The 12,524-nt window shown below is 39.8% G+C and overlaps 1 protein-coding gene across 11 annotated transcripts in view; it reads left to right on the top strand.

Moving 5' to 3' along the window:
• The window catches only part of HDAC9 (histone deacetylase 9), a 579,622-nt gene that overhangs the window by 289,838 nt on the left and 277,260 nt on the right, over positions 1 to 12,524 (top strand). For all 11 annotated transcript variants that reach the window (XM_040964718.1, XM_040964720.1, XM_040964721.1 and 8 more), the window contains 2 exons: positions 2,290 to 2,500; positions 2,930 to 3,147. In XM_040964718.1, the coding sequence (XP_040820652.1) occupies positions 2,290 to 2,500; positions 2,930 to 3,147 (429 nt within the window). The remainder of the gene's footprint in view (positions 1 to 2,289; positions 2,501 to 2,929; positions 3,148 to 12,524) is intronic.

Genomic DNA, 12,524 nt, shown 5'->3' with positions numbered 1-12,524 from the left:
TGACTCTGTCACTGCAGAAAAGCACTCTAAGAACAATATTAAACCGCTCCCGGGAGATTCAGCAGGAAATAGTCAGTATACAAGTTCTGGCAACTGAACTAGGTAGGATCTTTTGGAGATAATTGTCCTGCTAATAGAAGATTGCAAAAATTATTGTGTGCCTGTTTCTTAAAATAACATCAGTGTGACTTATTCTGAAGACTTGTGAAGCTTCTTCAGAATAATTAATCACTGATTTGTTAGTAAACTAAATTATACACACAGAGGCCATAGCACAAAGTTACTTGAAAGAATTGTCTCCAACCCTTACCACCAATTTGATCAATCCTTGAGAGCAAGTCCAGTCAAATTAGCAAGTGTGTTCAACACATAAAGTAAAATTATTCTAACACTGTGTTATCATATCTGGGACTTTTAAAGGATTGCCTTGTTTTTTTTTTTTTTTTATATGAACCCGGGATCTCACCCTGGTGAGGAGAAAGCAAAACCTAAACACTGCTTTGTATCGATGTGTTAAAGAATAATAATGTAAATCCATCAGTTCAGTTAAGCCCCTCTAATTACACATGAAGTATTTGCTAATAATTGGCTACAGTGAAGACAAAAAAAAAGGATTAACAATGAAACTAAACATGTACATTCATGATTATAAAACTGCATTTTCCTATTGTCCTCTTTTTCCCATCATTTCTAATGAAAAGCAAATACTAACTCAAACACTTCAAGATACGTGATAGGCATTTTAATTCCAGCACTCTGGCATGTTTGAAGTCCGTTTTCCCTGGTAATGCACACACGCATCACTTTTCATGTGGTCAGAGAACATTTTTTCCCAAGGGCCAAGCACTAAAGCTAGACCATTTAATGTTTCATTGGTAATACAATTTGGTGCCATTGGATGAATAAACCAGTGTGGTTTGGATTAGAGTTGCATTTTTCTTTGCTTCCATTTTGGTGTGGATAAGGCCATCACAATTAATTTTTCAAGCTCAGCATTGCTTTGGCAGAGGGATCTCTAATATTCCGTCTCCTCCTGAATAGTGGGCTCATAAAAAAAAGGTCAGGACAAGGAATCATTGTAAAATTAAACATTGCATTGACTTGCTCTGTGAGTCAGACAAACCATTTACCTCTTTGTCCTTCAATTTCTCCATCACTGAAAATTGCTTTGCTTCCCTGGTGTGCAGCAATTTTGAAAGATGAAACACAAGTTTTGAAAAGAAACATGCCTCATAATTTTGGGGTATTAGACTTCTGCTTTTGTAATACCAAAATGACCACCATTCATTAAATTCTTTGAATAGGATAATTCATTATTGCTATTGATGATATAATTATTATTGCCTTATTACTGTGTTATCATACATTTCAAGTTCTTAATAGCATTTTGATTTGATATCTAATTTCACTCATACTTTATTATACAATAGTATGCAGTGTCATTTTCAATATTTAGAGATTTGGAGATCTGTTATGAGTTAATATAAAATGCACATTTAAGTCAAATTCCTGCATGTTTTGGCCTCTTTTTATTGAGTCATTCTAAGAATTTCATTTTAAAAATTGTATATTGGAAACCTACAGTTCAGTGAACCTCCTAGACAATGTGTTACGGAGGGGGACTTGTTCCTTTTTATGGAAACTCCAGTTACTCACTATTTATCTGCAGTTTCTTGAGACCTTGAGATAGTCTATTGCCCAGTTATTTGACTAAATTTCCTTTTACTTAGGCAACATAGTTTTAAATCTTTTAGAAGGAAGCATCCCACTGCTTACAACTGAATGAGATTTAGGAAGTTGATACACAGAAATGAAATATATTAATGGCTTATAGCATGATGTGCTGATATATGCATTGGAAAATGGCTTAATCAAGCATATATATATATATATATATATATATATATATATATATCTTATTTTGTGGCAGGAATACTTAAAATCAACTCTCGTGAGCAATTTTTTTAAACTGATCATTATATTTTTTTAATGACAGTCAACACATTCCTCAAGAGATCTTTCCAAATTATTCTGCCTTGTGAGACAGAATGTAGCATCCTTTTTAATATTTTTAAGAAGCCATTTAAGTTGCTTCAACCCTATATTCATGTGCCCTTGTTAATTTAGTTAGCTTAAAAGATATGCCATAATCCCAGTTCAGCCGGTAGAGAAGATGGGTTGGTTTTGTTTTGAGAAATTATGGCATTTGAAACTGGTCTAATGAGGTGGAGCCCTTATGACCCAACACGGATGGAAAAGGATTAACATCTGTATTATTTCTTTGCACAGGCTTCAAATTCACTCAAAGAGAAACAGAAGTGTGAGACCCAGACGCTCAGGCAAGGCGTGGCGCTACCAGGACAGTACGGGGGCAGCCTGGCGGCGGCATCCAACCATCCCCACACTGCATTGGAGGGAAAACCAAACAGCAGCCACCAAGCTCTCCTGCAGCATTTGTTACTGAAAGAACAAATGCGACAGCAAAAGCTCCTTGTGACCGGTAATTACCATAGGCAGACGCTCTGATGGCTTTTCTTTTATTGGAGATCTAGCGGAGGACCTCTCTAGCTTCTGGCCCTGCCTGAGATGGATGGTGCCATGCAGAGATCTGACACCTGAAGCTGTGGGAATGCTCGCTAACCTTCTCTGTCCCTCCAGCTCCGCAGCATGTGCAGGCAAGAGATGCTCAACACAGACATACTTGACTGCACCAAGTGATGATGGATCCCATGGTCAGGCAGACCTGCCCTGTGCATGCAGCCTAGCCTTCTTTGCATGCTTGCCTAGTAGTGTCATCGCTTCCCACTTAATGTATACCATGCATCTGCTCTTAGGGCCTTCATGTTCTGGTCTTAAAATTAGATACACACAGAGAGAGAGAGAGAGAGAGAGAGAGAGAGAGAGCAAAACAAATGTATTTGTCTTTCAGGTGGCGTCGCCTTACACCCTCAGTCACCCCTGGCCACAAAGGAGAGAATCTCACCTGGCATCAGAGGTTCCCACAAGCTGCCCCGGCACAGACCCCTGAACCGAACCCAGTCGGCTCCTTTGCCGCAGAGCACGCTGGCTCAGTTGGTCATTCAGCAGCAACACCAGCAGTTCCTGGAGAAGCAGAAGCAGTATCAGCAGCAGATCCACATGAACAAAGTAAGCTTCCCCACCGGGTTGGAGTGCTGGTAACACAAGGGTGGTCATGGGGGAGCTCTGCACTGAGAGGGGGGCCAGGTACCAAGCAGGGGGGCATCGGGGCTCTTGTCATTCCCATCTCTGCTCTCTGGGCTCTAAGACACATTTATAACAGCAGCGGTTTCACCATGATTGCGTTCTTGGGACCTTTGTAACAACCTTGAGATTATGGATGAACAAATTCATTTTAGACCAAAGATTGATAGATTGATATTGCCTCGTTGTGAAAGGCAAGGATGGGAAAGATGAAGATAGCTTACAAACATTGATCACTCCTGAATTGCCAGCACTGGCCTAGACTGTTGGGGCCAGAGTAAGGAGCTAGTAATCCAGTTTGGTCTCTAAGAGACCCAACTACTTGGAATATTATACCTGCTACTTCCCCAGATCTGTCCTGATGGGAAACCCAAGCAGGTGTCTTAATGGATGGGTCAGACATCCAACATCTGAGAATTCAGGGAAATCTATCAGCTCCCATAAACACAGTGCGTTTGGACCCTCGTTCTTTTGGATTATGGAAAGGTTCCAGGTAAAGTTGAATGTGTATGTATCAACGTTCGTGCGCAAGGTGACAGGACAAAGTTAGCTTATAAGGTGTTACTCACAAGCAGAGAAGTTTTGATTATTTCTCAGCATACCCTCTCCCCAGCTTCATTTCTAAAAGTATTTACAACAGTTTCTCAGAAACGTGTGACCATTTTTGGCAGCCGAATTGTGGCTGCCATGCGTGGGGAATGTCTGTATCATACCATGTTCTTGGGAGACCTCTCCTGCTGGGGCAACCACAGGCAGTGACTACCATGCAATGCTATCAGCCAAGCCAGGCCAGGAAAACATTTTCTGCAGATGTGTGAGCAAGATGACATTCAGGAGCTGGGGGTGGGCAGCTTTTTCACTATTCTCTCTTGTGATTGGCTCATGCTAGTGGATCTTCCCACCCTGTTCCTAGGAAATATTAAAAGCAAGAATCTGTCCCCTGTCCTTGTTACCATACCTCTTACTGGTGTGTTCCAGAGGTTCAGGAGGCCTGCTACTGAGAATCTTTGCCCAGTGTGCTAATGAATAGCCAAAATGTTGGCTTACTATGAAATATTCTATTGCATCGCTGTATTAAAAGCAAACAAAATAAACCCACATAAGCAAAGATCTAACCCTCTTTGTCATGTGCTGAGCTTATCACAAATATCACTGGAGTTTTTATCTCTTTGAACTCTGTCATTATGAGAATGGAGCCTTCAGGGATCATAGAGGGAAGACCACACCACTCATCCAAAATGTTTCTGACCCAGCCCTTTGCTGTTCCCTGAGTGTGTGCCTGTAGTGTTAGGTTAGGGGTGCTGGCAGTGCCAAGTGTCCCTCCCAACCCGTTTTACAAGGATCACAGGTTCTGTTGGATTGCAGGTTACGCCAGTGTAAATGCTTCAGCATTTCTCTTAACATTGTCTGTCTTAACATTGAACGTTCGCTTAACATTGTATTGTCCGTCAAGTCCATCTCATTTGAATAAAACCAACTTCCCGCTCTGCTAGTTGACATGAATGTGAGTGCAAGTTTTGGCTGTGTTGGTGTTGAACTGGATTTGTTGGTTATGTTTTTGTTTGTGATCACTCCGAACATGTTAAATTAGTAGGAATTCTTGAAAAGTTATCCAGTTTCCAGTATTAGAAATGTATATGAACGGAATGAGAGTTTGGGAATTTTATTAAGGATTTGATCTGGAATTAGGTTTGTTTGTAAATATCCAGTTGTAAATATGTTTTCCTGCCACTCTTGATACTTTTTCCTAGAAACAGGTAGGTTTGTGTAGTCTATGAATAAATTAGATAAACTGGCCCTTTACATTCATAGCCTATGAACAGTTTTTACAAACGCTTTTAAGAATATTTTCAAATACAGCTCTTTCACAATCCATTGTTGCCACTGTTTCAAACCCAGATGGCTTCCTAACATCAGGATCTTTCTTTCTAGCATCACCCTCTGGATTTTGACAGGCGGATACTAACCTCAGTCTCATGGGTAAAAATAAGATGAAAAGCAGGTATTTGCATTTTAGCGATGAAAAAAGCAAATCTTATCAGAAACCTTTCTTCCCATGTGGAGCTGATTCCTTGGAATCTGTTCAGAATTCTTTCCAAAATTAGAAACAAACCTACACTTTTAGGTACATGTTTGTACAGTGGTTTGATTATTAAATCTTGTCTTAATTAGGCAAAATGAAGACCAGAAAACTTCAAAGTCCAAAGTTGATCTCTCTATGTTAACCCCTCTCAGCTTGGGTGTTTAGATCACTCACACAGGTCATCAGTTGGCTTTTCCCCAAGTATGTATTCCATATGTTTAATCAAATGGGCATAGGCACATTGGCTATTCTCCAGACTTTGTAAATATTTTTTACCTGCCCTCAATTGTCTACGGGAATAATTGTCTACAGGAACAAAGACGAATCTTATTAAAGAAAACATGGAACATAAGTCTTGCTCTGCACAATTCACATCCAGAAGTGAATTTGCTACTATGCGCCCTGTGTTGGAGGTGATGAGGACGTTTATCCCCCACTGGATCAGGGCCATAGCTTAGATGCCAAAAGCGAACACGTTTCTGTGTAATATGTGTGTGCCCCTGTCTCTAACCAGTTAGGATAGCCATTAGATATGTCCACAGAACCTCTGTGTCATTATCTCCCACTGCCACTCATGACACTTTATTAAAATCCATTCAAACTGCTGACAAACAGTTGACATCATACAAACATGCCCCTTTCTCCAGGGACACATGCTTAGAAAGCAGAAGAGCATACGAAGATGTAGACATGTAAACAGCACATTTAGAATGTCTTTTCAATCCATCTCCTCGAGTTCCTAAAGGACTTGTTTTTTAAAAGGAGTTTAAGGAAGCAAAACATGAGGTGGAAAGAAAAAGATAAGTCGGCTTAGTAGGTTTATGTCTAAACCTACATGAGATTAATTTCCTGGCTGCCATTAGAGTGACATGTTTGAACTGCTAATTATCTTTTGAACAAATGGAAATGAACTTATGCTTGCAGGAATACAACTGATATGATGATTGACTTATTAAATTTTGACATAAGCTCATAGCTCGCTGAAGTTTTAAAATATTTATAAAAGCACCCATTTCTCTCCACTGTAAGTATACAATGGCGATGATGTTACCAAATACCAAATAACTTGTAGAGAAGTTAGTGCATCCTCAGATTTTTCGCCTTTATCATTATGGTGAAGGGCCTCGAGGGCATAGCAGAGGTATCTCTGGGTTGTTTATACAGTTTTGTTTTGTTTTTATTTTTCTTGTTACATCTTCCGGAAAATAGTGGGGAAAGTACAAGGAAATACTAAGTTGCAGATGAAACTGCCAGAAATGATTTATCTCTGATGAGGAGTCTGAATATTCATAGGAAAGCCATGGCATACAACATTCTTTTTTTTTTTTTTGCATGTGGGTTTTTTTTTGAGACTCTCCTAAATTTATAAAATCAGAAATAAGTCCTATTCTCAATCTATGATTTGTTTGTGCTATTGCTTTTTGTAGGCGTCTTAGAAAACCATCAGTTTCCTTATACCAGTGTCCACAGACGGCTGTTGCTTTCGCCAGCACGTTTTGTTTTTCCTCTTAGAAGAAAAGAGTTTCTGAAACACAATTTTTCCCAAAATACAAAATCGCAGACAAAAAGTAATAAGGTATTGGTAATTTTCTCCTGAGTTGATTTCAAGTTTAAATAATAATCTTATTTTTTTTCTCACAAAATTAAAACAAAAGACACAACAGTTACTTAAACAAATTGATGGTTTTAAGCCACTGCACAAGCAATAAAACAGCAACCCCCTGTCCTGTGAATTTGGGGCTTTTTCTAATGATACATAACAATTTTCTGAAATCTCTTCAGCCATTTTTCTTAGAGAAGCTTTCACAAAGCTGTCAGCCACATGCATCCCCTGCCAACATTATTCTTTCAATCATTTCTATGGTATAGAATGAATAAAGTAGCACTGATTTGTGCTTAAGAGATTCTGTTTACTGTGAGGTCTCATCTTTTCTAATGCTCCATGTCTTGCATATTTATTCTACCAAGTTCTTCTGAGTACAAATTCTAAGAAAATCCTTCCTTTGTGTATGATTGATTTGTCTGAAATAGTGATCCTTGTCACAAATCACTGGTTGCACCCTTGCTGTGTGCAGACTCAGTGTTAGGAAGTAGGCAAACGATGTGCTCCGTACCCCCATAGAGGTTTTAGCGGGGGCTGCAGCTGCGGGAGAAGTCGACTATTAAATAGTGAACTATTGACAAATGATACAAGAAAGGACATTGATTTCTATGAGGAAATTGCAGTTGATTCTTACTTTTGTATTTCTCTGGGTTGACTTTCCCATATTGCATCTTTGCATATTTTTATTCTCTCAGCATCTCTCTCTCTCTCTCTCCCTCCCTCCATCCTTCCTTCTTTTTTTCTCTCCCTCCACTGCTTTTTTTTTTTAATACATTTTGTGATAAATATCTTACGCATTCCTATGACTGGATGTCAGCCAACACTTCTTTAAAAACGCATGTAAATCATGAGATGATATCATATATATGTCATGGTGTGGTCAAGATATAAGTATTTATTATATATTTATTGCTGTGAAACTTAGGTATTTTGACACGAGTGCTATTTCATCATAATAAAAATGTATCTATGACAAGATGAGTAAATGGAAGGTCAAGCAGATGTCCTGTGTGGCTGTTGTTAAAACAGGTAGTTGCCTGGCCTGGTCAGAGAGACCTGAGTGAAATTACACTGAAGAGCTGGGTCCGAGTAACTAAGGAGCTTTCATTTGGTTTTTTGGAGGATTTTTTTTCTGCTTCATTTTAGAAGCCTCTTTTATATTCCTTTCTTCTGCTGGAATAATTTTCTAACATTAGCTTCATGTTTGTCCTTTCTCATGGGTCAGGATCATCACCTATGCCTCCTACAGACACAGTTCTGTATACGTGTGCTTATGCTTTGTAAAGTGTCTCTGAAGCCAGTTGTATTATAGAACTATTTCATGTGCCAAGACAAAAAGCCAGTATTTTTGTCTAGGGTGGACTAAATTCAAGAGCAATTCTATATGTATGTATATCCTAAACAACTTACATTTTTTAACTCTGTAAACAGCAGGCGTACATCCATACACACAGCTGTATCCATGGCTTTCATAGGAGCCGTTTACAATTGTAAGCATAATTAGATAAGGACCATGTACTAAGCACTGCTCCTTTGTGGCACCTAGTTCTTGTCTACCTCCACTCACCTTCTTTGTTGCTCTCTGTATCTCCCCAGAATATTCTCTGAAAAGGAACCTTGAGCATGCCTGCCTTGGCATTGAAATAACAGCAACTCCCTTTTAGAAGCAGACTTTTGGGTTGAAGTCTATACATGTATTCTACAGTATTTTAATATTAGCAACTCAGATTTTTTTTTTTTGCCTCCAGAGCTGGAATTCTCTTAGAGATCATGTGATGCAAGCATCTGCGCTAAACTCCTTTTTACTTGTCGTGTCAGGTTTGCTTTTACCATCAAGCAGAAGACAAGCTTTTCCTTGTGCTTGCTTTTATTCCCAAGTACAGAAGTCAGTTTTCAAAGCAAGGGAAACAAATGCATTGAAAGGAGAGTTGTCTCGTTGTATGTACATACATACATGCACACACGGGCCAATGTGTTGGCTTGAATTCTCAAGAATAAAGAAACCCCACGTCCAGTCATGCTTTCCAACTTTCCATGCAATGCTCCGTCTAGCTACTTACCTGGCAGTCTTTACGTGTGGACCTGCGGCTGGGACATTCTGCTACCCTGTTGGATTATGAGGTTTTCCCGATGGTGCGATGTGAAGGCAGCCCAGAGCCAACAGCAGCCAGGCCACATTTCATTCTTTCCCCTCATGTCGTCACGTTGCTGTATTTTTTAGTTGGGGCAACTGGCTTCTCAGGAGCACTGAACAAGCTGAAGCTGGAAGTCAACTGATTTCATCAGTTTCAACCCAAAGGCAGATGTTGGCATCTCGTCTCATGGGTGGTTGGAAAATGCCTTGTGTTACATTTTGAAAAATGGATGAGTAGCAACTTGAACTAGGCATTCATTTAGGAAAAAAGGCATTACTGTTGTCAGTTTTAATTTCTCTCCATCCACTTGACAGCTTGTTTCCATGCTGAGTCTTTTAATCACCAATTTAGGATTACATTTTACCCATTAGATGGGTAACATATTCAAAAAACCTTAGCAAGCGCTGAAAGGCAGCCTTAATTTTACAACCTTAAAAAATCTCCTAGATTATTTATCTATCTAGAGGTTTCCAGAAGAAACCTTGCCTTTGCCTTGAGGTAGATGCCATCCTTCAGTGTATATAGATTGTTAATGGCATAGAATGAGCCTCCAACACTCCCTGGTGCTACAGGACCTGCCTGCCTCATCAGGGAAAATGGGTATAGAAGCATGTATTTCACTATGTGACTGTAATTACAAGTTGGCGGTTTATGATATGCAGAAAATGCCTTGTTGCATTATTATTAGCAGTGATGAAATCATGTTTTTGAGAAGAAATTGACTATTTCAGTGAAGTAATGTGGAGGAGCCTTGATCAATAACCCCAGTGCTGCTTTCTTAATGTGAGGTGCACTCTGCACCGTGCACATAGTTGGAGGTGCTTTTACCAAGTGAGAAAAACAATGGCTAGTCAGGGCTGTGAGGTCAGAAAATAGAAGAAAGAAAAATACCTGGGAAATTAAACCCTGTGAGTAGTTTGATGGATCTTGATTCCAGGCAGTTCAAAGGTAGATGGAAGTGGAACAATTTAATTGTTTCCAAACCTTGACAAATAGTGTCATTTGACCAAATGAAATAACCAAATCTTGCTAGGGAATATTTAACACAGCTGAGTGATTTGTGAACATAGATGTCAGTGTATATTTAGCAGTCTGTGATGATTTGTAGTAACTTGTAAGTTTCTGAGTTTTAATGCCTCTTTTTTTCTGTATCTTTTGGGTCCTTCTCCAGATGCTTAATGAAATCCGAGCAGCCCCAGTGACCCTGAAATAACTGGTCGAGAGTATTCCCATTGCTCTAGGTGAATGCCATGCCTCAACTGCACAGTGATTGTGTAACAGTGAACTCAGTTCTATCCACCAGCAAGGAGAGTTTGCACAAAATCGATTTCTGGCATGGAGTAACTGAGGATATTCCATGGAGATTTATCTGTTGGCAAAAAACTTGGTGAAAAAGCAAAAGGAGCTCTTTTCTCCCTTGAACTGCTAATTCTCATCAAATACACTTATGCAATATATAATTACTATGACTGACAAAATTGGGAATGCTCAATAGCCTTTTCCAAGAGACATTGCTGATCTATTAACACAAACTGTTTTTTAAAATTTTGCAGTTTTGGCTAAGGTATTCAACTTTGTAATCCAGTAAACAGTCTTTCATTGGCAAATGTTTAAACCATGGGCTCCCTGACAGGATGTCGCGAGGAGTGCCTTGTAAGCCTGGGGAAACACATACATAATCCAACACAGTATAGTTATCCTTGTGTACTGGGAAGGGTTTGTTCTTCTTATTTTGCTCATAAATGAACGTCTGGAACCTCCTGAATATTTCCAAGACACGCACTTCTCACTTGTTGCAATAGTGCATCAAGCTGTCTTGTTGGAAACCAAACCACCCATATTTTTCCAGGTTCTTCTGCATGTCTGAATCCACCGTGAAGCACACTTTGTTTTGTCTTTGGAACTGTGCGGCAGCTATGATTGCATTTTGTTTTGGAGTTTAAATTACACAGATCAGCATGGGGTTTTGTGTGTATGTGTAGTTTAAAATGCGTTTGATAGATGCATGCAGTCCTATGATTGCACAGTCAAGACACTTCCAAGCCCCCCTGGTGCTGCTCCTTGGACACACACCTCAACTGCTGACCAACGAGGAAGCAGAAATCACACATCCTTATGATAGTATACTAAGGACACATGGACATCAGACCTAAATTATCTAAAGCACAGAACATTCAAACCAGAGCAACATAAGGGATTACTGGTACAGGTCATATCCCATAGTCTAGGAATGAACTCACTCTGTAAGACCGTTGTCTCTGGCCTGAGATCTTGGAAAGTGGTTGAATTCTTGGTATTATATAGAAATATTTCTGTTGAAACTCTACTTTCTAACATTCTTTAAAAGATGGAAAGTCTGGACACTTCTGGGTCCACATTTCTTTGTGATGACTATGAGCTGGGATTGGTTCATGGTCACTCACTTGCTTTATAAGTAGTGTGTGTTGAGAAAGACAACTACATAGGGAGAGCTATTTCACTTCCTTCTCTTCCAGCCAAATGACCTTGGTGACCGGGACTGAGCCAGTCAATCCTGGAAGCTGAGAACTCAGTCCAGGTCACTTTCATGGCCAAGGAGGACCCAAGGACTTGAGTTATCGTCTGACACCTCCTGGGGTGTGCTTCATTCAAAAATCAGAACCAGGAGCGCACCTGGCTTTTAAACCAAAATGGATCATGGGGGACTTAATTGGCATTTTAACTGCTTAGGCTGAACACCTGCCCTTGCTCCTTCCTTTTAAGTGGTGTTTGCCTTGCTCTGAGTTTACTGAAGGAAAGGTTGGTTCAACAGAGATACTTGTGATTCCAAGATCGTTGTTTCTGCAAGCTTTTTCAGTCTGTGACCCACACTAACACCATGAATGGTTAGCAAATAAAAAAAAATACATATATATATAAGGGCATAATTGCTTATTTTGCCTCTTTTTTCCTCCACTAAAAAAGTGAATGGGGAAGAATATATGCATATTATATATATATTATATGTACATACATACATAATATTTTTTCTCTATAATATAAAGTAATAGTTTTATTTTAAAAAAGAAAGAAAGAACCAGTTCTTGCTCTAGCAGTAGACGAAGAATTCTTGCTAGACTCTCTTGTTGAGGATTTTATGTCCTGAAAGGACCGGTCTTCCTATTTCTACTTTTGCCTGCCTGAATCCAATCTTGTAATAACAGCCAGAAGGATCATTTAGAAATGCAAATCAAAGCATGTATCAGTATCACTTAAAACGCTCCAGTCGCTCTTAACGTTTGTCGTTTAAAAACCCAGACACCTGCACACAGCCTGCAAGGCTGTCAGGGTTGTGTCCTGGCCCCTGTCCTCCGCTCCTTTGCCCCCAGCTCCTACTCCTCACCCCTCCTCTCTGAGCTCCAGCCTGCTCTCCCACCGGTGTGGATTGCCAGGCCTTCTCATGACTCAGTCACATCCTTGAGGTTCACCTTCACCTCTTCATGGAGTCTGTGTTACTCATGCA

The sequence above is a fragment of the Ochotona curzoniae genome, unplaced genomic scaffold (assembly GCF_017591425.1).
Source record: "Ochotona curzoniae isolate NIBS_2020 unplaced genomic scaffold, NIBS_Ocur_1.0 scaffold_3835, whole genome shotgun sequence".
Lineage (NCBI taxonomy): Eukaryota > Metazoa > Chordata > Mammalia > Lagomorpha > Ochotonidae > Ochotona > Ochotona curzoniae.
This window is presented reverse-complemented; position numbering and strand designations above follow the sequence as displayed.